At 41.9% G+C, this 22,913-nt stretch overlaps 1 protein-coding gene across 1 annotated transcript in view; it reads left to right on the top strand.

The window, feature by feature from the left end:
• The window catches only part of MCF2L2 (MCF.2 cell line derived transforming sequence-like 2), a 135,149-nt gene that overhangs the window by 109,771 nt on the left and 2,465 nt on the right, over positions 1-22,913 (top strand). The window contains exons 22-32 of the mRNA XM_062006261.1: positions 348-569; positions 1,902-1,994; positions 2,403-2,481; positions 5,696-5,768; positions 8,660-8,769; positions 12,680-12,775; positions 15,724-15,813; positions 17,941-18,012; positions 19,664-19,750; positions 21,925-22,043; positions 22,579-22,691. Coding sequence (XP_061862245.1) covers positions 348-569; positions 1,902-1,994; positions 2,403-2,481; positions 5,696-5,768; positions 8,660-8,769; positions 12,680-12,775; positions 15,724-15,813; positions 17,941-18,012; positions 19,664-19,750; positions 21,925-22,043; positions 22,579-22,691 — 1,154 coding nt within the window. The remainder of the gene's footprint in view (positions 1-347; positions 570-1,901; positions 1,995-2,402; positions 2,482-5,695; positions 5,769-8,659; positions 8,770-12,679; positions 12,776-15,723; positions 15,814-17,940; positions 18,013-19,663; positions 19,751-21,924; positions 22,044-22,578; positions 22,692-22,913) is intronic.

A 22,913-nucleotide genomic window follows, 5' to 3' on the forward strand; every position in this document is an offset into this window, starting at 1 on the left:
CTTAAAACCTGGTTCTTATCAGAAGATGCTTCCTCTGAGGTCATCAGAGAGGACAGTCTGTGTTAGATCCAGATAAGCCCTGAGACAGACCTTAGACACTATCAATGGGTAGACAAACTGGCAATTATGGACATGGAAAACAATAGGTTAATGGTTATATGAGGAAACCACACAGGTTTAGCAAGGAGATGTGCAAATGGGATTCCACATGTAACATGTCCACTCTCCAACACAAAGGATGCCTATGCATGTGCCTCTGCCTGGAAGCTCAAACATCACTTGGGGAAAGTGCCTGAGATTACCTAGGTTGAGTGTGATGGAGGCTGTCTCTCTTCTTTGCTTGCTAGGGGGATGTCAGTGAGCTTGGCAAGCTGTTGATGCAAGGTTCCTTCAATGTATGGACTGACCACAAGAAGGGACACAACAAGGTGAAGGACTTAGCTAGATTCAAACCGATGCAGAGACATCTCTTCCTCTATACAAAGATGTTACTTTTCTGCAAGAAACGGGAGGAGAACACAGATAGCCATGAGAAGACAGCTTCATACAGCTTCAAAAATTCATTAAAGGTAATAAATGTTGTAATGGTGGGGGGATACATCTGGTGTTCTCACAACATGGGGATGTTTCCATGTGGAGACTTGAAGATACCCATATCTGGAGCTATGTTGCCTCCCTGAGTAAATGAAGGCTTCCATTTAGTTTTGATCTCAAGACAGGCCCAGCCATGTATCCAACAGCTCCAGATGTGAACCTTGGTTTTGCAACTCTACACAAATGGGCACCTTGCATGTTTTTGCCCATCATCCCTTAAAGAGAAGCAAGACTGAATGGACTTGCATCTCTCACTGTTCTGCCTATAGGCATGCTCCAAGTTCAGTTCTGAGTTTTACTGTTGACATCATCTGAGCAGATATTTTCTGTGGCAATAATAGCTACAGATGAATCACAGTGCAGTAGAGGTGCAAGAGTGACATTTCCAAATATGAGTCAGGACATTTTTTGTTAAGATTTACAAGTAGGCCACATTTTCCCCTTAAGCACAATGGTTTGACACTTGTGACTTAAGACAACTAATGTGAGTCATCAAGTGTAATGCTGCAAACATTACAGGGTAACCAGACAAGAATTGTTAGAGAACCTGGTTCAAGGAGTGAACCAACTCATAGAGATGTTGGAAGTTTCTCTGGAGATAGCAGGAACGATGATATAAGCAAAGCTGTTTAAATCTTCAAATCTAATGCTGAAACAAATCAGAACAAGGGGAATGAACAAATACAGGAGGAAGATGGGAAGCTGGTAAGAATAGTAGCAGCTGGGCTTCAAAAATTGTGGTAAAGAATCTGTCATTTTAGAAATCTAGAATGATTTTATTCAGTGCCTTATTCATCTTGCCTGGTAAGGCAAATAGCCCCTTGCTTACCTCTGTATTATATTTTCCTGGAACTATATTGATTTTTTTGTGTTGTCTGTCTGGATTTGTGGATGAGTTTTTAAATCTCATAAAGCCCTGTTTCATCCCTCTTCCTCTTCCACCTCAGCAGGTTAGTGACGGCAAGTTGAAAATATCTTCCTCAAACTGAAAACTTACAGGTGGACAAGAGCCACAATAGTGTAGAAAACTGACCCAGAGCTCAAGCAAAAAATGCAAAGAGGATAAACTCAAGATCAGACATTAGCTTGTGTTACTTTTGAGCACTTTTAAAATTTTTCCTCTAACAATCAAAAGGATGAATTATAGACTAGATCTTAAGAAATCACACGTTTGAAATTCGACTTGTAATGACTCCTTAAGGTGTAGCGGTGAATGTAACCTTTTAAAACTCTTCTCATACGATGAAGATTTTAAAGTTTATTGACATTTTCTAGATTCCAGCTGCTTCTTTTCTATTTTGAAACAGATGAGCACTGTGGGCATTACAGAAAATGTAAAAGGAGATAACAAGAAGTTTGAGATCTGGTATAATGGCAGAGAAGAAGTCTATATCATTCAGGTAACCGTAATCCCTTTTTTTCCCCCAAGGACTGTATTTCCTTTCAATTGCATTGTTTTTAAGAACGTTTTCTGTTTCATGACTTTCACCGTACACTCAAGAAACAAAAGCCATTGGAGGCTTTGTTATTATGTTAGCACTGAAATTGCCAATTTATCATGGTGAAAATGATTATGACTTTGGGTAAATGAGAAAATAAAGTAGTGGAAAATTACTTGCAACACTTGAAAAGGAAAAACAAGAACAGGACCTTGAGATTCATGGTAATGTTTCTGTCTTGGAGAGTGTCCTCTGCCTCACTCAAAGCTGGACACAGTTTTCCATTCCTTGGGAAAACTGAGAGTAAAAGTAGGCTGGGGCAGCCAAGTGACTGGCAACATCCTTTAACTGCTGCTCATGTGTTCTCAGGCGTCTTCCGTTGAGCTGAAAAACACCTGGATTTCGGAGATTCGCAAAGTCCTGACAGGACAACTGGAAGCATGTAGAGGTAGGACTCTCAGAGGCAGATCTGATAATATTGCCTTTCCTGTGGAGCTGTGTGTGACAACACGGAGCTGGAATGAGTTATGGTGCTGTCCAGTACACCAGTGAAATCAGCAAGAACAGATCTACGTGAGGATCAGTTGGGTGGATGCAGCATTGCTGGGATTTAGACCCATGCCCTAATTCAAGATGATTTCTTATCACTTTAGAAGCGTCATGAATAATTATCCCATTCACAGTTAGTCTGAGGAATATGATTTTCCTCTGTTCTTCCTGTCAAGCCACAACCCTAGAAACATCTATTGATATGGGCGTGTGAGGAGATGGAGTCCCAGTCTTCACTCTGTGCCTTCTCACAGGACTTGACACAAAGGGTCTCCTTCCACTTACACCACCTGACACAGCAACTGTTCTTCTCTGTCATGTTGTTGGTTTTGCTTTGTTGGGTTTTTGGGGGTTTTCATTTTAAATCTAGTTGCCCACATTATGCTTTACATGTCTGTCAGCTATCCTGTTTTTTCACCTTAGTGACCTAACTGCAAAATATGATTAATGACATTTCCCTCTCTCATAGAGATGTTACTATGGAGATGGTTTGTGACATGCTCAACACTTGCATGATTAAAGCTTCATAAGTACCTAAAATAATGACATTGTTTTTCTATGTGAGATCTTGAACCCGGGACAGATAAAATTCATTTAGATCATTCCAGATAGCTTGCATCATTGTTCTCTTACTATCTGTGATATAATTGTATATATGAACAAGAATGTACATAGTCCTAAAAGCCATTTTTCAGGCTTTTTTTAGGACAAAAAGCCATAGTTGTATCCAATATAGACTTTTACTGAGCCCTGCATTGCTTCTTACCTTGGCCTGTCCTTTTCTGCTTCTCTCATACATACACATCTCTTAAAGCAATGTCAGCAAAGCATCTCCACCCACTTCCTGTAGATTGCTAAGCAGACTTTGTCCTAGGTGGAAACCTCTGCCTAAGCTTTAACTTGAGACCTCACCTTTACTTTGTCTTTTTCACAAAGACAATGAGTTCTTATGGCCTTCTCAAGTTGAGGGAAATGACATTAGCCTCAGCAATTTAATCTAACCCATAACAATATGCTTATTTACAATGCTTACTACTCAGGTCTTTTGTTGCTGTTCTTGTCTTTATCGTTTCTCCTGTTTATTCTGAATTTCCCTGCAGTCAGTTTAGCAGGAACTGCTTAGGGAAGAACTCAAGATTCTTATCAGAGCAGTTTTAGGACTTGATCTAGCACTCCCTGATATGGTTTGTAAAATTAATATCTCAAGTATGAAACCTGACGTTACTTAGGCTACCACAGAAGAGTAACTTATGGAGGAAATGGACATGTTTAATAGAGTGCTAATCCTCCATATGTGTTTCTAGGCAAGGAAAAACAAGCTTGAATGCCGCCCAAATGAGTGTTGTGAAATCCTTGTAGCACCCAAGACATATATGCTAGAGTTACTGTGCATTTTCCAGAGAAAACAATGCAGGAATCAAGATTGAAAGCTTTGGAAAACATTTACATTTTTATATTCTTTCTTATTTCACTTAAGGTTATAGGATCCTAGAATATTTCAGGTTTCAAGGGACCTCAGGACCTGAGTCCAATGTCCTGCTCAAAGCAGAAACACTGGTCAAACCACATTACTCAAGCCTTTAACTGGTCTGGTCTTAACACTTAAGGATGACTTTCATCCTACTCTATCAGCAAAGTCAAAGTTTCCTGTTCTGGGAATCCAGCAGAACAGTCAGAGGGCAGAAATTGTATCTAACATGCTACTGCTACTCTTCCCACTGCCTCTCCCAGTGATCACAGGAATCAAAGTCCTTATTACAATATTGACAGCAGGAAGCAAATGCTTTGTTCTGTGATTTTAAACAGTTGTTTCTATTTCCAACGACTTGTGAAAGAAGAGGCCTTAATTCATGCTTAATCCAAGACTGGACAGTTCTCCAACTGTGCATTGTAATGAGAGAAGGAAGAGGGATACTTTTGTTTGTTTGGGCTGCTTTTAATAACTGTTGTTAGGAGTTGCACAGGGTGTTGGAATGTTGGAAGGAACTAGCTGAGATGAATGAGTAAAGGGCAAAGAAGGGGGGCAAAGGTATAAGGTAAATAGTTTAACATAAGAATTATTAGTGTTCAAATACTTGGTATATGACCCCCTGTCATATACTTCAGTGAGCATGGAATACTAAGGCTTTGGGTAACACCTTGATCTGTCAGTCCCAAAGAGCAGAATTGCCTGTTACAGGCAAAGGGATTACAGATGCAGTTTAAGGGGTTCATATGAGGCTGTGAATCAGTTGCCAAAGCAGAGCTACTTCCGACTCCCCACCCAGAGGGCTCCTCTCTCCCAGCATACAAAAGGCTCTGTTAAGCCTCATCTTTCAGTGCTGCCACCGTCCCTTTGTTCTCCTTTCACTGACAGAAGCTTTGCCTTTTTCCAGAGTGAAATAGCCCTAGGACTTCAGCAATCTGAGAGTTTGTAAGCACCTCCTTCCATGTCTTCCTCACTTCTTCCGTGCCTGACTCTCCTGGCCCTGAAAACCAGGTTGTCAGCATCTTTCTTATCATCTTTCCCTACTCAGCAGTTACTGGACATAGGTACAAATGAGTCTATTGCTACCCTGCAGCTATATAAAAAGAGTGAACAAGTGGCACTTGAATAACATTTTGTCATTGCTGTTTGGCCAGAATGCTGAGCAAAAGCATTTTTCAGAGGAGTGGAGACATATTCTAGTAGATGGCTGCATGTGCAAAAGGACTGATGTACATGTGTTACTAAAGCCAGAAAAAAGCTGTGAGCCACAAAACTGGTATTCTGGGAGAAATGCCAACATGTCCATTCTCTAGATCCATGTTGTGCAGCGGGCCAGGAAAAGGTACAGAGGAGACAGAAAGTAGTAGGGGAAAGAAATCTCTTCTGCAATGAAAATATATGGGTAGAAATGTTGTTAGAGTTGTTTTCAGCCTTTAAGATGACCATGTGCCTTTCTCTTCAAGTACAAGTATTCCACTTTCATTGAAGCAGCAGTCAGTATCTCCCCCTCCTTTCTCTCCCCCTCCTTTCTCTCCCCCTCCTTTCTCTCCCCCTCCTTTCTCTCCCCCTCCTTTCTCTCCCTCTCTCCCCTTCAATGAAAACATGGAACAACTTAGACAATTGCTTTTTACTTTTTCTTTAACAGAAGCAAGTCAACTGCACCAAAGAATCACCGAGAGTGTATACCATGCACCAATGGAATCTTCCAATGCAAGCAGGTAGCCACAGCTATCATGACATATCAGGGCAATGTTGTGTCTTGTCTTTGTGCTCTTAGTTTTCCACATTTAACTTCTTGGGTACAAACCTACTCTATTCTGCCCTGGTGAGGCCTCATCTGGAGTACTGTGTCCAGCTCTGGGCTCCTCAGCTCAAGAGGGACGGAGAACTTCTGGACAGTCCAGCGCAGGGCCACCAAGATGATCAGGGCACTGGAACGTCTTTCATACGAGGAAAGGCTGAGGGAACTGGGGCTGTTTAGTCTGGAGAAGAGGAGACTGAGAGTATATCTTATTAACATTTACAAAAATCTAAAGGGTGGGTGTCAGGAGGTTGGGGCAGCACTTTTTTCTATAGTAGCTAGCAACAGGACAAGGGGTAATGGGATGAAGCTGGAACACAAAAAGTTCCACTTAAATATAAGAAAAAACTATTTCACTGTTCAGGTGAGGGAGCCCTGGCACAGGCTGCCCAGAGGGGTTGTGGAGTCTCCTTCCTTGGAGGTCTTCAAGAGCCTCCTGGACATGTGGACATGTTCCTATGTGACCTGATCTAGGTGAATCTGCTTCTGCAGGGGGGTTGAACTGGATGATCTCTAAAGGTCCCTTCCAACCCTACCGTTCTATGATTCTATGATAATTGTCTTCAAATTCTTTACAGATGTGTAAATGCAAGATAAAGGTTTTGCTCATGGGGAAACTAAAATCACAATGCAGAAATTATTTCAACAATGAGCATGTAGTTTTGCAAAAGAACCATATGCACAGGATTAACTCAAGTTTAGACAAAATGTGTTGGAACATTTCCAGGATGTTGAATGGAGCTGTCAGCAAATATTTGTAATGACCCAATTGCTGGGCAAGTTTAATGTAAGCTGACATGGGATATCACTGCAAAATTTTAGCAGCCTCAACCAAAGCAAGAGCTCCCAGGTAACACAGCCAGCTTTTGAGAGCTGTGCAACTTGATGCAAGAAATTTCAAACAGATGCAGTGCTGAACCATTATTTTCTTTAGGCTTGGTTACATTTGCTTTGTTTAAGGTATAAGCTGAAAAGGTTTAAGGGTGAAAATCTTTCAGCAAAAGCACCTTGGGGATAGGAGACAATAATTCCAGTAAAATATGTAATCACAGAAATGTTTCAAGTCAATCCAGATGTGAAATAGTGCACCCGTGGAGCCCCTTCTGCAGCCTGTCTCAGGATGCTGGGTGGAGGCAAGGAGAAGAAACTAGGCTTTGTGGTAGCCATCTCACAAGGGTATAGACTGTATCTGTCAATGACAAAGACTATCTCCTGTACTTGGTGATATGCCACCACAGCACTTGGGGCTGCAATTCCATGAGATAAAGCAGGGCTGGGCTGACTCCAGATTGGAGCTGAGTAGTTGGTAAAATGTCACTTGGAGCCAGTGTCCTTAGTACAGAGGGTAACTGAATGTCCCCAAGTCCTGTTCAGTCTATTTAAATTCTCTCTGTAAATTCTTCCCCAAAGTTTCTCTGTTTAATCACAAGATGAGACACTCTGTGGTATCTCAAGGGATGGCTGCTGCATTTCAGTGATAATGAAATGAACCCTTTGTATTTTTTTTAAATCTATTTAAACATATGAAACTTAAATAGGCTATTGTTCTAACTGCTTAATTATCTGCTTTATTGGAAATGGCTGATTCAATTATACATCCATGCAAATATACCCTATGCACATAGATAGACACAAATACTTGGGGAGTGTTACTGCAGATGCTGGTTCAGAGAAGCTTGTGGGTTTTCTTGGTGTCTTCATCACAGCTGTAAATCTTTAACTCTGTCAGCTGCATGTTTCACAGTCATCTCAGCTTAGCTGGGAAGGAACAGAGAAAAAAGAATAAGGAAATGTGAGTGTGCTTTGGATTTGTTCCCATATTTAATTTGAGTCCTCTTTTGTACCTGACAAGTTGCTGCAAAATCACGTTTTGATTTAGTACGGGAGGGAACAGAGACCTCCGTTAAGGTTCCATCAGAAACAGGTCAGAGGTTCAAACACAAAGCAATGAGTCCCAGGCTGCCTTGTAGTTAGAGAAGATATTCACAGATTTCTAGTATTCCAAATATTTTAAAGTTTTTAATGATGTGTTGGACCTTCCCTTGCAGCAAGACAAACGCTGTGAATGTTATGTGTAAGTTCATATGTTAATTGTGAACAGCAAGCATTTTGAGAAGTGTGTAGATACAATGAAATATATGGAGCAGTCTGCCAAAAATAACAGTCAAACACCCAAACTAAACCACCAGACATTTTTAAAAAATGAGGATCAGAACCATGAGAAAACCTTGCAGCTCAAATGCTCTGTGGGGGCAGGGAGATCGTTTCCATCTGGCAAGATGGGTCCCCTCCTCTGTGGTTCAGCTGTAGACAGGGATATCCCACCTGGATTCATATTTTCAAAGAGCAGAAGCTGGGAGATCCTTGAGGAAGTAGAATCCATATGTACCTCTGTGCATGGTATGATCTCTGTGACCATCCAGTACCTAGTTCTGTCCTAGAGCCAAATATACTCATGCTGCAAGGGATGGAGAACTGGGATCCTCTTTTCTAATCTGGTTTCCCACTCTTTTCTTCCAAAAAAAAAGAACTCATGCAGATAACTAGCTTGTTCCTTCACTTTCCTTTCGGAGCTTTCACCAAGGACATCCCTTACTGTGTGATGTAGAAAGGAGGTAGGGGCTAGAATGGCACTTTCCATCGTACATGCCTGCACAGAAGCACACTACATAGCACACTGACTTTTAAAACCTTCCCTTTATTACTTATGCTTCTATATTTGAGGGTAAAAAAAGAATATTTTCTGCTCAGTGCTGTGTTAGGTATTAAGCAAGGATGTAACCATTTTTGTGCTTTTTTTGTCCAAAGATATAGCAGGAAGTCATCGAGTATATATGAAAACAAATCTGAGACATCAAATGTGGAAGCATCGAACAATAAAAACAGGAATTCCAGTCCCAGCGCCAGACAAAAGAGAGGTAGGAGTTCTGAGACAGAGTGTTTTACTTCTGAAGGGTAATATTTTGTTTTTGCACAATGGTTTCTGGAGTTGGATAAGAATACTTTAAATGTGTATTGTTTAAACCTAACATCAAAAATCCTCAGTGCTACAAAGTTGAGTGACTGTACCATGAAACTTCCTGAACAGCAAACAGTGTTACAAGTTCAGGATTTTCAAAGTGTTTTGATGCATTACATCACTCTTTATACAACTTGTGTGTTTTAAAAATAGAATTTGAGGGACAATAGTATGCATATGTTAACCTTTTATAATCCTAGCAAGTTGTTTTCTAGGCATATTGAGTTTCAAGATTATCTGTGGAGTTTGATAACTAATCGCCTTGCTTTATGTCAGAGATATTTTTTGCCTTCTCTGTGTGTAGGTTCCCCTCTAGTGTATAGTAAATAAATGCACATGCAGTCACTGAGAGTCCCTCCATTATTTGAGGGCATGTGTACAATAGATCTATTCTAGACAAGTTAGATTAAAATGAACACTGAAAATAAACTAGATCCCAGCTGGCAGTAGCAGGAACAGAAAATCTTTCAACAGCAGTTTCTCTTTTAGGTAGTATTTTGAAATGATAGAGCAAAGACTTTTCTAATAATATAAAAAGAAAACTTATGAGGTCTTAGGAGGCCAGAGAGTCCAAATGAAGCTTCAAGTAACAGCAGGCTCTTGTAGAAATACAGGTGACAAAAAAGAAAAGTGGAATCTTTTTCATCTGACAAATAGGCTATTCACCAAAAGATTTTTCTCTGTAGTGTTTTTATTCTGGGGAGGAAGATGCGGATTCCTCCTTTAAAAAGCCAATGCTAAAACTGTGTTTCAGTAAAAATTTCATTTTTAAAAACGTGAACTTGTTTTCAAATTATAAACAGCTGACAAAGCAGTCTTGTGTTCAGATTCATTCCCTTGCCATGTGGCCACTACTGCAGAGCTGCTCCCGGCGCTGGGCTGCGGGATGTGCCCACAGCTGGCCGGAGGGCTGCCCGGCTCTGCATGGCCCACCCGAGCTTTATTTGTGCTCCTGTGAGGCAGCTGTGGCTGGGACTCTGCAGGGGCTGAACTGGTCTTCAAAAGGCCCAGGCAGGTTCAGCTTGCAGAGGTGCAGAGGAATCGCGGGCGGCCCTGCGGGGAGCACAGGGCTGTGCAGGACGCGCACGGCGAGGCTGGTGCTCTGCCAAACCCGACTCTCTTGTGACACCTACCGTAATGCTGTAATACTCACAATATCGCTGTAGCTACGTGGGAACAAAGATTACCTTAACATGTTGCTTGCTTTCTATAGTACAGAAGGGGAAGGCACTATTTAGTTACGTTACTCTTGAAGTTATTTACATATAAAGCAGTGTTTTGTGTGGATCTGTTTGGTAGATTCACTGTCTTGAAGGTATATGGGAGCTGTGTCCTGCAGGAACCTCTGCAGACCACCAAGTCTCAAAGCAAATTGCTCAGGGTTGGGTTCTGAATAGCTGCAAGGATGGTGACTCCACAGCTGCCTTGGAGATGTTGTCCCAGGCTTTAACCTCCTTCACAGTAAAAAATGGTTTTGTTTTGTTTTGTTTTTTTTACTTTTAAACTAGAATTTCCTGTGTTTCCATTTGTATCTATTGCATCTCACATCCTGTCACTGGGATCCACTAAGAAAGATCTGGCTCTATCTTCTTTACTTGATAAAATCCCCCCAAGCCTTTCTTTCTCCAGACTGAAAAATCCCAGCTCGCTCTCTCTCTCCTCATCTCAGATACTGCAATCCCTTAATCATCTTCATGGCCTTTCACTGGATTCGCTCAAGTATGTCCACATCTTTCTTGTACCAGAGAGCCCAGGACAGGTCACACCATTCCAGGTGTGGCTCACTTGGGCTGGGCAGAGGGGAAGCATCATCTCCCTGGACCTGCTGGCAAGGCAGGCCAGGGTAATTCTGGCTACCTTTGCCATAAGTATGCATTGCAGGCTCATAGAATCATAGAGTGATGGGTGTTGGAAGGGACATCTAGAGCTCATCCAGTCCATCCCCTCCTAAAGCAGGTTCCTCTTCATCGGGGTGCACAAGAACGTGTTCAGGTGGGTTTTGAAAACCTCATGTTCAACCTGTTGCCCATCAAGACCTAGTTGTTGCTATGTTCTGGAAGTGGTTTCCAGGGTGGTGTGGTATACCTCCAGAATGAAGGAAAAAGTTTGAAAGAACTCAAGTGGAGACTGCATGTCTTTAGAGACCAGTGCCTAATAACTGGCTGGTGCTGAGAAGCTGTGGGGACTTGTGAAACTCTGCGGGGTCCCTCAATGAAGTGATGTAATTGCATAGCTGAAGAACTAACATATAAATCCATCTCCTACACACATGCACTGTTGCACTCGCTGCATTGCTCTGTGATAATGAAGTACTACGGATTTTCTTGCTCTATGCAAACAGAAAGTAAATATATTTAATATAGCAGTTTCTGGATTCTCCATGAGCTACAGTATCTTTACAAAGATTGCCTCGCAGTAGGAGCAGCCATGGCAGGGAATGGCCCTTAGGCCGACACAGGCAATCTGAAAGCCAAAGGCGTCCCAGTGCGCCGGGGCAGTCCTGCAACTGAAACCACCACTCAGTAGCAGTTCCTCAGATGCACCTGCCTGGCCCAAAGCTGGCACTGGGCCTCCAGGTAGAAAGAGTTGAACCCCACTGAGATAATACTTCTATATTGTTAAAGTCTGTTCACACCCACATATGCATGCAGGCACCTTGGATCCTGGATTACCTTGGCTGCCGATCAGGAAGTGATGGGATGTGCTTTCCTTTCAAAGCACAGCTTGTCTGTCTGTTGCTTGTCTGTCAGTGTGGATTCATTGTCTCTTTTTATTCCTTTTGTACTCCTGGTCTTCATTTGTCCTTCTAATGATTTTCATTTGGCACTGTATGAAGTACAGAGGAGGAAAAAGCTATTGGTTAAATCCTAAGGCATAGAACCACAGGCAGCCAACACATGGCTCTTCTCCTGCTGCTTTGCCATAAACCTTCTGTGCATTACCTGCCCACACAAAGAAACAGGCAGATGCAGAATTTGGCAGGAAGGCATGGATCTGGGGGTTTGATCTAGGTCCATCTGTTTACTGCAGTGAGGGTAACTGAGTATTTCTCAAGCTCAGAGTCTTAGGATCACAGAATCTTAAAGGTTGGAAGGATCTAGATCTGCCTGTGACTTATCTGTCTCTGTGAAAGCAACTGTCAGGTGGCATGGCTGGCTTATTCATGTAGGAGCCTGGCATGCAAGCTTTGCTGGCATGGCACTCCTGACGTCCCAGCAAATCATGAGATCAAATGCATGACTGTGTGTCAGCTTGGGAGCCTGTTAGAAAGACTTCAGCAGGTAAGGCTGAGAACCTATCAGTCACAGGGCTGATGGTGGCAGACTCATCAGTGCCAGTACTGGATAGTAGAAGTGGGACTGCTCGCAACACTTGCTGTCTGTACATGTCCTGCATTGCAAGGCTTCTCCTGTTTCTCCCTACAACCTTGCTGTTCCAGCCACAATGATGTGTTTCCATGGGAAAAGACACGAGATCCTTTTTAATGAGCTTGCTGCCAAACTGTATTTTCCTTTAATGAGACCTACATCCCTTTACCCGTTTTTCTTTGGTTATGTTTTGTTGTTGTTCTCCATTAAAACTCGGTGAGCCAAACTCAACCCAGGGGCTCTGTTTGGCTCAGCTGGTTTAATCCCCCTGACCTCATGTCACCTTTCCAATTGATTAGCTCTTGCTCAGGCTTGAACTCAATCAAAGTTTGTTCATTTATTTATTTTTAGTTGTCATCCAGTGCTAACCTTTCCTTTCCCATGAGCTGAACAGCTGACCCTTCCTTCCTTATTTCTCTTCCCTCTCCCTCTCTCTCCTAGTTGATGCTTCCACCAGCCTTAACCTTGAGCGCACAGCGCTTGCTAGAAAGCGATTCACATTGCAAGGTCTTTCCAACCGCAGAGCTCCACCCAAAGGTAAAATCACCCCACGCAGCATTTGGTCCCTGGCCATCTGTCTCCTGCACTCCCACAGTGTTCTCTCCATCCCATAGTGCCATCCATCACTATTTCCTCAAGTGCTGCTGCATCTCACCAAAATGCTCCTGTCTGATGTACACACACGTCTCCTCTTCTCAAAGACGATGTTACCAAAAATTGCTCCCGTGGCACTGTTGGCAAGGCAACCTTTGAGGTCACTGGTTGGGTCTTTTACTGGTGCACAGTGCAAATAATGTTTATTTCCAGTTTTTCTCAAGGGTCAAAGTGTGAACTGGTTTTAAACTACCGATCTAACTTCTTTCAGCAATTTACTGGCTTGAAAGGAACAGTGTCATCTCTGTGTTGTGCTACATGAGGTTTTCATGCGTTACATTGGTCGTTGGTTGGACCTCTTTGTTTTTTCAAATGTTGCTCAGTCAAGGCCTAGTAGTTACACTGAATGCAGAAAATCTGGGGCTTATTGTCATTTCTACTTAATTATGTTGTGTGATACTGTAAAATGGTGTTCTGAGTTGTTGAACATAAATTCTTAGAAGACAATTTCCATGACTAGAGAGTATGGCATGTTCCTCTGATGGCTGCACAAAGAAGAAACTTTAGAAAAAAAGAAGTGTGAATAGAAATTAAATTGACTATTTACAGACACTTTCTGAAAAGATAATGTAATTACTCTCTTTATTTCTATGTGACTTTTCTCCTTTTCTGATAAATGATCATTCTTCTGTGAGACAGAAGTGAGCAGTGATGGAGTAAGCATCAAGGAAGAAGGAGCAAGATGAAAGAATAAAAAGAGGCATACAGAAGCATTCAATGACAATGTGATAAAATAGATGAGAATACACCAAGAGCCGGGGCAGCCATAAGGGCCTGTAAGTTAAGGCTGCACTTGGTAGCAAGATCCAAAATGGACAAATCATTCCAATGTTCTGAATACAACAAAAGGAATGGTTTTCAAATCCTGTGACTCAAGGAAATCAGTTAGGAAGTATAGATTTGAGAAAGGCAGAATAATGGTGTAATTTGAGGGAGTCTGGATCTGCAGTTTTGGTTTGTGACTCTTTTGCTCTTTCATTTGAATTTTTCTTGTCATATGAAATGTCTTGCATTGTATTCAGTGTTCCAGACAGCAAAGCATGCTTCAGAAGAGTTCATACCCTCTAAGCTGTAGGCACTTTTGGCTCAAAGACCTGCTGGGCCTGGTTACTTGGAATTTCTGTGGAACATCTATCTCCAGTACATGGTATCCCATTTCACACTGTGGTGCTGTTCAGTTAATAATCTGGTCTTGGCCTAAGAGGAAACCAGCTGGCAAAGATGATTTGCAGAGTGTGGTCATTTCTACAGGCAGTGACAACACAGAGGTGTGTTAGCACTATATGGATGGGCTGTTAAGGTAGATTGGAAGCTGTGAGAAGGTAACAGGGAAGTTATTGCAGTAAGCTTGTCCTGCTCTTGACCCCTTTGTCTAAGGATTCATTACTAGCCAAGGCAGGAGATGGCACGCTTTGCTGAGCGTACTTTGGTTCAGACCCACTGGTTTAAACAATAAGAGAACAAGACTAACTAGAGAGAAAACAAGATTGCCTGAAGGATATCAACTGGCAGTGGAGCACAGATGCACAAAGCATTGCTGAACTGTTTACCTAGGCTGGATATGATGGAGTAGAAAATATTGTACTTTGGTGTTTTGGCCAAAGAAATGGTGATGTCTGGAGGAGAAACTCGACCATCCTGCACTCCATCAGTGCAGAGACTGCCAAGGCAGCTGTACCAAAACAGACACTGAAGTGTGTGAAAGCCCACACTCGTAGCACACTGCATCTCCCCCACTCTTGGGTCAGCATTAGTTTTTCTGGTTTGCAGAGCCATGCTTATATTCCTTGGAGTTGGTACAGAGTCTGTAAGAGCTGTGTGATGTGGTGTAAATGTAACCCAATACTATAATGATCAGGTGATATTTTCTTTGTATTTTGATAAGGGCAGTTACAGCAGCCCAAATGTGGAGTCATTCCATTGTAATTATCACTGATTAACCTCTAATTTTTCTTCAGCCTTTTAGGAGTCATGAATAAAAATGTACTAAATAGATATGCTTTTGCATAAATTGATGAGAAATATTTGTAAGCAAGCAATATTTTCTCTCAAGTGGTGCTGATGTAGTGGTGCAAGAAGTGTACCGATGTGCTTGTAGATGTGTAGACACAATCTCTTAAGAGTTGCATGTTTTGAAACAATGTGTGCTCTCTGTAGCTAACAGAGAGCCAACAGTTAGTCCATTCATCCCTCTAATTTGGTTATGAAGCAGTCTGAGTCAAGCTACTCACATCTGGTAGAGAAGTCTGTGCAGAGCAGACTGTGAGAAAAGGCAGGATCCTAATTGGAGCAAACAAAAAAAGAGCTCCCTTGCCTTCACTTTATCCAGGCTGATTTGCAATGGTAAGGATTAAGGCTCAGAGAAGGTTTTCAGGCATTCACACACTGTTAACATCTAGAACTGACAAATGTGAAGTCCATTCATGTTTGTTTTTCAGTGTATTTCAGGTCAGTCATCACAGAACAAGCAGTTCAGTGTCTAAAATAATCCAAACCTCATCTGTAGACACACACACCATTCTAACCATCGTGCTCATCTCTCTGTGTTTTGTAGCAGTGCTGAGACACTACTTGGTTGCTAAAATATTAGGTGGCATAAGTCTCCTTTCTGAAGTATTAAAATTGGTGCAGTTGGAAACTCTTTGGAAACGTTCATATAAATCTTTTCTGTGCTTTTCACTTTGCTGAGGGCATTTTTCCTGGCTGTTTTAGAGGAGCAACCTACCTTTTATTTACCCTTTTCCAGCTGCTGCTTTGCTTTGGACATGTTTTACTCTCACTGCTTATTAACCTCTAATCCTGCCCTGCATTGCATCTGTCTGTTCTCCCAGATCCAGAATCTAAGGAAAGAGAAGTTACCCGTCGCTTTTCCCTAGCCTCCTCCATCAGCACCACAGTTAATGCTTCTGCTGTGACCAAAGGTACTGTCATGCTGCTTGCTTAGCTACCCTTCTCCTTTCCTGCTGACTGATACATTTACTGCCAAATGCTTTTCACATCAGGCTCATTTGGTATAAATGCTGGAGGTTTCAGTAGGAGTCAGGACCAGTGTAACACCTACAGGAAGGCAGGCCAGGACATTCTGAATATATATCAAGATGTGCTGCCAGCAAATATAGTAACTCTTCTCAGTTTCTCCATAATAGGCTTAAAAGACTGGTTCCGTTTTCCATGGAAACTGGATCAATTTTTGGCTGATATGGGGTTGAATTTCTACCTTTTCTCTGTTTGTATTCAATTAAATTCAATTGAAATTGTTTCTCTGTTTCCATAAAGCTGTTTAGGATTTTTGCCTTCAAGAAAGAGAGAAACTTCTTACTGCGTAGCAGCTGACAGATGGTGACAAAAGCCTGACATCAAGCCAAAAATGGAGTAGCAATAGATGCTAGTTTTAAGCATATTTAACATAATCATTGTTGTTACTAGAAATTATGTTTGCAAGGAAATTTTCAGATGTGTGTAAGGGAGCCAGGTGCCCAGAATGCACTGAACTCTCTGCAGTTTGTGTGGGAACTTACAAGAGTTCCATTTTTGAGCTGTCATTATTTTGAGAACAGGCACTTTTACAGAATTTACTCAGAATTACTGCACTAGTGCCTACAATCTAAACTCAAAAGCAACCCATGCATTTAGGCAGGCTGCTTGTGTTGAAAATCAGTAGGACTGGAGGCACCTATGACTACATGTAAGAGTTTCTTTTGAGAACATGGTCTTACAGCAAATTCTGGATAATACTATCTTTTGGCAGCTCCTGGCATGAAGTGGAGGAACTGGTTTGCAAGTTTGAGATTGGTTTGTGAATTGTCCCACAAAAATAACCAATCTGAATTAATTTCTGTACACATCTTTGATATATATTTGTCATGGAGAAGGTTGCATGGTATTCAGTGCATTCTAAACAGCTGTGAGGGATATGAGCCTTGACTATGCAACGAGGCTGTCATGAAATGAGAACGCACTGGGGTTTATTGGCAGAGCAAGAATGTGATGTGACTGCTACCTGCAAAAGTTTCTTTTCCAACATCTTTAGACCATAACACTAAAATATCACCACATGGAAATGATGGGAGAAGGGACTTTTATAGCTTTCTGTCCTTGGCAACAACTTCCAAAATACATTATCAGTTATTAAGTTCTGAGAGGACTTAATTATTCCCTAATATTTATGTCCAAAGCTGGGAAATTAAAATAAGCACATAGATACAAAGAGAATGGGCAACAAGGGTTGTTCTTTAGTGTGGTTTATCAAAGATAGCATGCATGAATTGCAGTGAAATTCAGACTTTTTTGCAGATTCATATAAAAAAATCCTGTCCTTGAATCCTATCTGCCCCAAGACTGTCGGCAACTTCTTGCAAAGCTGAGAAAACTGGTTTTGCCATGATTTTAAAATCTAGAAAACAGAGTGAGGTTCTTTTTTCAATTAATTATTTTATTTATATCTGCCTTTAAGAAAATATTTCAGCTGACCAAAGAACTGAAGCCTGAGTCTTGTCTCAGCATCAGATAAATGCAGATCTAGCCAGGGTGTTTGGGATCCTCACATCCAAGGCTACTGCATACTGCTGTGTGCTGATCCTCACTGCTGACAGCTCAGCTCTGGCACATCACCAGTCCTGCACACGTAGAGTCAGGCCACAGCACTATATGCTGTGCACTAAACGCGCACCTGTGGCCAATGGCATCCACTACTGTGGGCTCCAAGTGCTGGCTTTGGCGGGCTCCTACTGTCAGCCTCATGGGTAAGGAGCCGATTGTGAGTCTGTCTTTGTTAGTGCCATCTCCTGGGCAAGAGTGAAAAAAAACCGTCTGTGAAACCTGATGGGAAGCAGATAACATTTACTATGTCTTCACACATTTTGCAAAAAGGGATCTGTTTTCTGTTCACATCGAAGAAGTGATTATCTTCACCACCTAGGATCTAGGGGTTAGTCACTTTTCTGGGTGACATGGAAAGTATCAGGGCAGGTAGTGTTTCCAGGTATTGGGAAAGCAAGTTTCTCCTTTAACAATATTTACAGCCTTGTGACTCTGCAAACTTCACACAGGTCCCCTTGTTCCTGCAGTTAAAGTCAAAAGACATGAAATAAAGAGTGACCCAACTCCTCTGGGGTTTGAAGGTATGAATGTTTCCATCCTGCATGAAAACCTGTTTGGCAATATTTTGATATTATTTACTAAACTCATGTCTCATCACTGCTGGCAGCCAATACTGGAGTCCATTAGGGGGTTTGTGTCAGTTTGTTTAATTGTGATAAACACAGCTTGCCTATCCCCTGCACTCATGTTCTGTTTATCAACTTTCATAATTAAAACCCCAATTCTCTATCTGTTTTGGGAAGTAAAGCTATAGACTATGATCTGGATCTGGATTTTCTTTCCAGCTTCTACCTTGCTGGGTAGAGTGCAGCAGCAGCGAGCCAAGGGGCTCCTTTTCACCTTCACCTGCAGTCTGGCTGCTTGCATCCCTCTCCCTTTGTTACCATTTGTCCCTAATAAAAGCAGGAGCCATGTGCATGAAGACTACAGAACAGGCTAGACTGTGCATTAATATCCATTAAAGGTGCAGTGTTTCATTTCAGCCAAGCAGAACTGCCAGCTGTTTATTGCAGCAGATTCACCAATTACTACCATTTAATAAACAATACCAAAGGGTAAAACTGAGAAGCTGTTCCCCAGACACTGTAGGACCACCAGCTTCCATTGTCAGCTTTCCCCTTTACATGACTATTTGCCAGAGTGTGTTGCCCTTGTGAGGCACAAGCTGTCAGGTACCCCTCCTGCAGGACAGGGAGGAGAGAGATGGAGGCTCAGGCAACCTGTCTTGGGCAGAAAGGGCAGATGGCCAGGTTAGTGATGGAATCAGTGACATATCAGAGCTATCTCCTACGGCACTTGCAACAGGAGACTGGAACAGAGAGGTTTGAAGAAACAATTAAGAGACAGTAGATGAAATAGTTTTGTTGTTTGCAGAATATTTCCTTTTGCCAGTGATCTCTGGCACTAAGATTGGAATCATCCTGGCACCCAGCACCAGTTTCCCAGACTATGATGTTCATACCTGACTTTCCTCACTGGCAGATCTCAGCATCCCATGTGGCTGCAGAGGTAGGGGTATTGCAAGGTGCAAGTACTATCCACAGAATAGAACTGAGTTGATCCTCACATGGTCCTACTGCACATCTCTCATCAGGCTGAGGTTCTTTAAGTAGGAAACAATGAATATTATCATCCCTTTACTATGAGGCTCAGACAGAGTTAACAATACAAAGGATTTGTTAAATTGGATTGAAAATTTCCCTCACAAAATTGTGTTGCATTTATCAAGAGGGAAATCATTTCTGGCCAGGAAGAGCTTCCCTGGTGCCCTTTCCTTGCTGTATGGATGGGCATCAGAACCATACACCATCAGCCACAGAATGATTTGAAATGCTGCAAGGAAAATGTGTTAAAAACATGTAAGGAAGCTGAAATGAAATAGAACACTGCACTGTTCACTTACAAATGTTTTCCTTAATTAGCATCAATATTTCTGTTTGATTCATTTGGCTGTTCTCTGTCCTTCTCAGACTCACAGTTTTTTCTGTGGAATGCTCTGTCTTTTCACTCATTTGTACTGGTCATGTGTCTCCTCTTTTATAACTGTTGGACCCCAGTCCACCTGTTTGCTAAAGAGACTACCAGTTGCAAAGGTGATAGAGGAATTCACTTTGTACTGGTTGTCTGGTCACTATTTCACCTTGAAGACACAAACTGTACTTCCTGTCACAGATGCTTTTGAGAACACCATATTGGCCCAGACTAAATGTAATCCTGGTTCCACCACAAGACCTGTACCTAGATCTGCTTCACAGACAGGTAAACAAAATTAAAACCTTTATCATCTCAATTTGAGAGTGTAATAGACATTTATGATAATGTTTACTCTCTTTAAGAGATTTTTCTCTTTTAATTAACATTGTTTCCTATGAAAGCAACACATGCACAAGCTTGGATCAGTAGCAGGTACAGAAACAATGTCCCAGATCCTGCTTTTCTGAAGATCGGACACAGCTAAAAAGAATTCTTTTAATTGATGTCAGAGAGCTCAGAAATTTATCTGTGTTATTTTATAGCTTGAATCAAGTACATAAAACTTAGGCTGTTTATTTCTTAGGCTCTGAAATAAGAATAGTTATTTGTATGGAAGAAGTCTGATGCATGTATCTGTATGGAATCCTCGTGGTTTAGTTTCTGATTTGGATGCTTTCTACAAATGACAGTGACAAAAGATTTCTGAAGCATTGTCTAAGAGGGAACAGGCCTGTCTTTTTCTTTTGGTGTTTGTAGCCCAGCCTGTGAATTTGAACTAAAATTACTGTAGCAATCTGAAGCTAATTAACATCAATGCATTCTTGTACATTTAGACAGTTGCTAGTATTTTGCTGGTGTGATTCAACTAGTACAGAATGTGGGGTCCAGTTCTATGTGCTGCATCACCTGTAACTGAAATTGTCTCTTCCATCTCAAAACTCAGTTGGAGTAGACACTGGCAGTCATGTCAGGGGCCAATTTACACCTTGAAAAGGATGGACTATATGACCATAACTCTGCAGGGTTAGAACTGAGGATGCTGCTCTGGCAGGAGAAGGCCACTGTCTCCCTTGTAACTGAATTGCAGTAGCTGCGGCAGTCACGGCGTCCATGTAACAGGAGAAAGGGCTGCAGAGCTGCATGACCATATGTTGAACCAACCAGTGTCTGTAGCAGGGAGGTTGTGCATGCAGAGGGATTAAATAAATCAATTAATAAACCTACTTCTCCCAGATGAGATCATTTTGCTGTTTACTGCACGGCTTGGGTTTTGCGTTGATGCAAGCCAGCTTTTGCTGGGGTTTATGAATGCTGAGTTATGCATAATCCCACTGCATGAGCATCTGTCTCCATGCCTTATTATCAGAGTGCTGCTTTGCCTTGAGAACAATGGCTCATAGGCTGCAAAGAACTTGGTTCAGCATCTGCTCAGCCCTGATCCCTATGAATCAGCTGATGCACAGCATGTACATCAAGTAGGAAAGCACATAGTGACTTGACTGACTCCATTCAGCTTATATTTGTTAGGGCTCTGGAATCCCTTGGTAGATGCAAGATATTTCCTCCAAGCTGGACTGTAGTCAGAAAAAGGACAGGCAACAAGTTTGAAGTGTAGCTCATTATTGATGTCTGTGCAGAAGAGGCTGAGTTTCTTTCCCATCATGGGAGACTGAGGCAGGGAGGTCTTCTCAGGCTCAGCCTGAGTTTCCCTCAGGACACATCCTCTAGGAATGCCTTTGTAGGTACAGAGACTGGCTGTTGTTCTTGAGCTGGAACTCTCTCACTAAATCACTTCCACTGGGCTGGGGTGTTTTTAGGTGCAAATCATGCAATAGGACTGCTAACAGCAGAAATATTAATGAGATCTTCTCTATTTATCACCAAGTTCTGGTTGTCTGTGCCTTGCTTACTCTGTCCCTTTGCTGCACTTCCAGCCTGCTCAAGGGTATAGTCTTGTAAGGTGCTCAGGTGATATCACCTTGGGGTGAGACAGAAATAACCAAAATTCAATGGCCTCAGACTTCAATTTATAGACAGACTTGCAGAGGTAAGCTGGAAACTGAATGAGCTTTCCCTTCTGAAGATCATGTCAGTGAAAGTGACCATCTTTACGTTCGCTGCATGGAAATATTCCTGGTCTTTGCTTTTGATACATCCTGACCTGAAGGGATTTAGCAATGCTCAACACTCAAGGTATTGATGAGGATGCACATTGTGCCTACACAGACTGCCCTCCCACAAATGACAGCAAGTGGTACAGGTTTTTAGAGACAGAATAGTGGATGCAATGTAATTTTAATGGCAAAGTCAAGAAAAAAAAATCACCTGTAAAAAGGTACAAGCAACTCTGTCAGTGGAATAGTGGGAAATGAACTTGTGACAGTTCTTTTTTAAAAAACAAGACTGAAAGAAGCTACTGGCTGCCTGCTAAATCATTTTGTTTTTTCTCCTTTGAAAAGGTTGGCCCAGCAGGCAAATGCCATCTCTAGACACATTCGAAGATTTCGAAGCCATCCCCTCCAGCACAGATGAACTCTCCAACTCCTCTGACTTGGAGGAAGAGACCAACCCTAGCAATGTAATTCCCTTTTCAAATTACACTGCCCTTTCCCAGTGTAACTTTCTGTTCTCTAAAGATCAGGATGCAGGTTAAAACCTGCAAAGTTTGGGTTCACACCAGCCTTAAATTCAGAAAGTGGGAATTTGATCTGGGGTGTTGGAAGATTATTCCAAGACCATTTTGTTGATCAGGAACATAAAAAGTCATCTTTCCTTGTAAGATGTAGCATTACCTGTTAGAAAAGCGAGGGAAGACTCTGAGCCTTTAAAAAAACAATTCCAGACTTTTCCAGCTAATTTAACCTGGTGTCACAAACCCGATTTCTATATCAGAATAATGGCTGGATGGTTAATTCTAAAGCCTGAATGGTTTTGTCCTAGGTATCAATAGCATTTAATCTGGGCATGAGAAAAGGAATAAAAAGTGACACAATTTCTCACAGAAGAAATCTTGAAATGTCAAATTCAGTATTTAACTAAACTTGCTCTCTCTTGCACAGTGTTCTTTCATCCATGCTGACTATATTCCTGGTGCACTGTTTCATTCATTTTAGGGGACCAATCTTTTCCGGGTAGAAGGCAGTTTTGACAGCTGTTTCCCAGACTCTCTTACACTGGAGGATGGAGATTTAGTGCAGTTTGTGCAGGAAGGAGAGAATGGTCAATGGTAAGTACAACAGAGAGACGGAACTTGGCAAGTAGAACAGCCATAACCTCCTGGAAATGATGGAAAATATTCAGAGGAATGTTAAAGACTCTTAAAAATCAATCCAAATCTACTCACCTCATTGACCACTCTGAGCAATGTCAAGGAGGCAGTGGGTGGCATGAACATACAAGCAGCTTTGGTTAATTCCACCTGGTTGACTTTCATCCCAAATGTTTCTGA

This window comes from Colius striatus, chromosome 12 (genome assembly GCF_028858725.1).
Source record: "Colius striatus isolate bColStr4 chromosome 12, bColStr4.1.hap1, whole genome shotgun sequence".
Taxonomy (NCBI): Eukaryota; Metazoa; Chordata; class Aves; order Coliiformes; family Coliidae; genus Colius; species Colius striatus.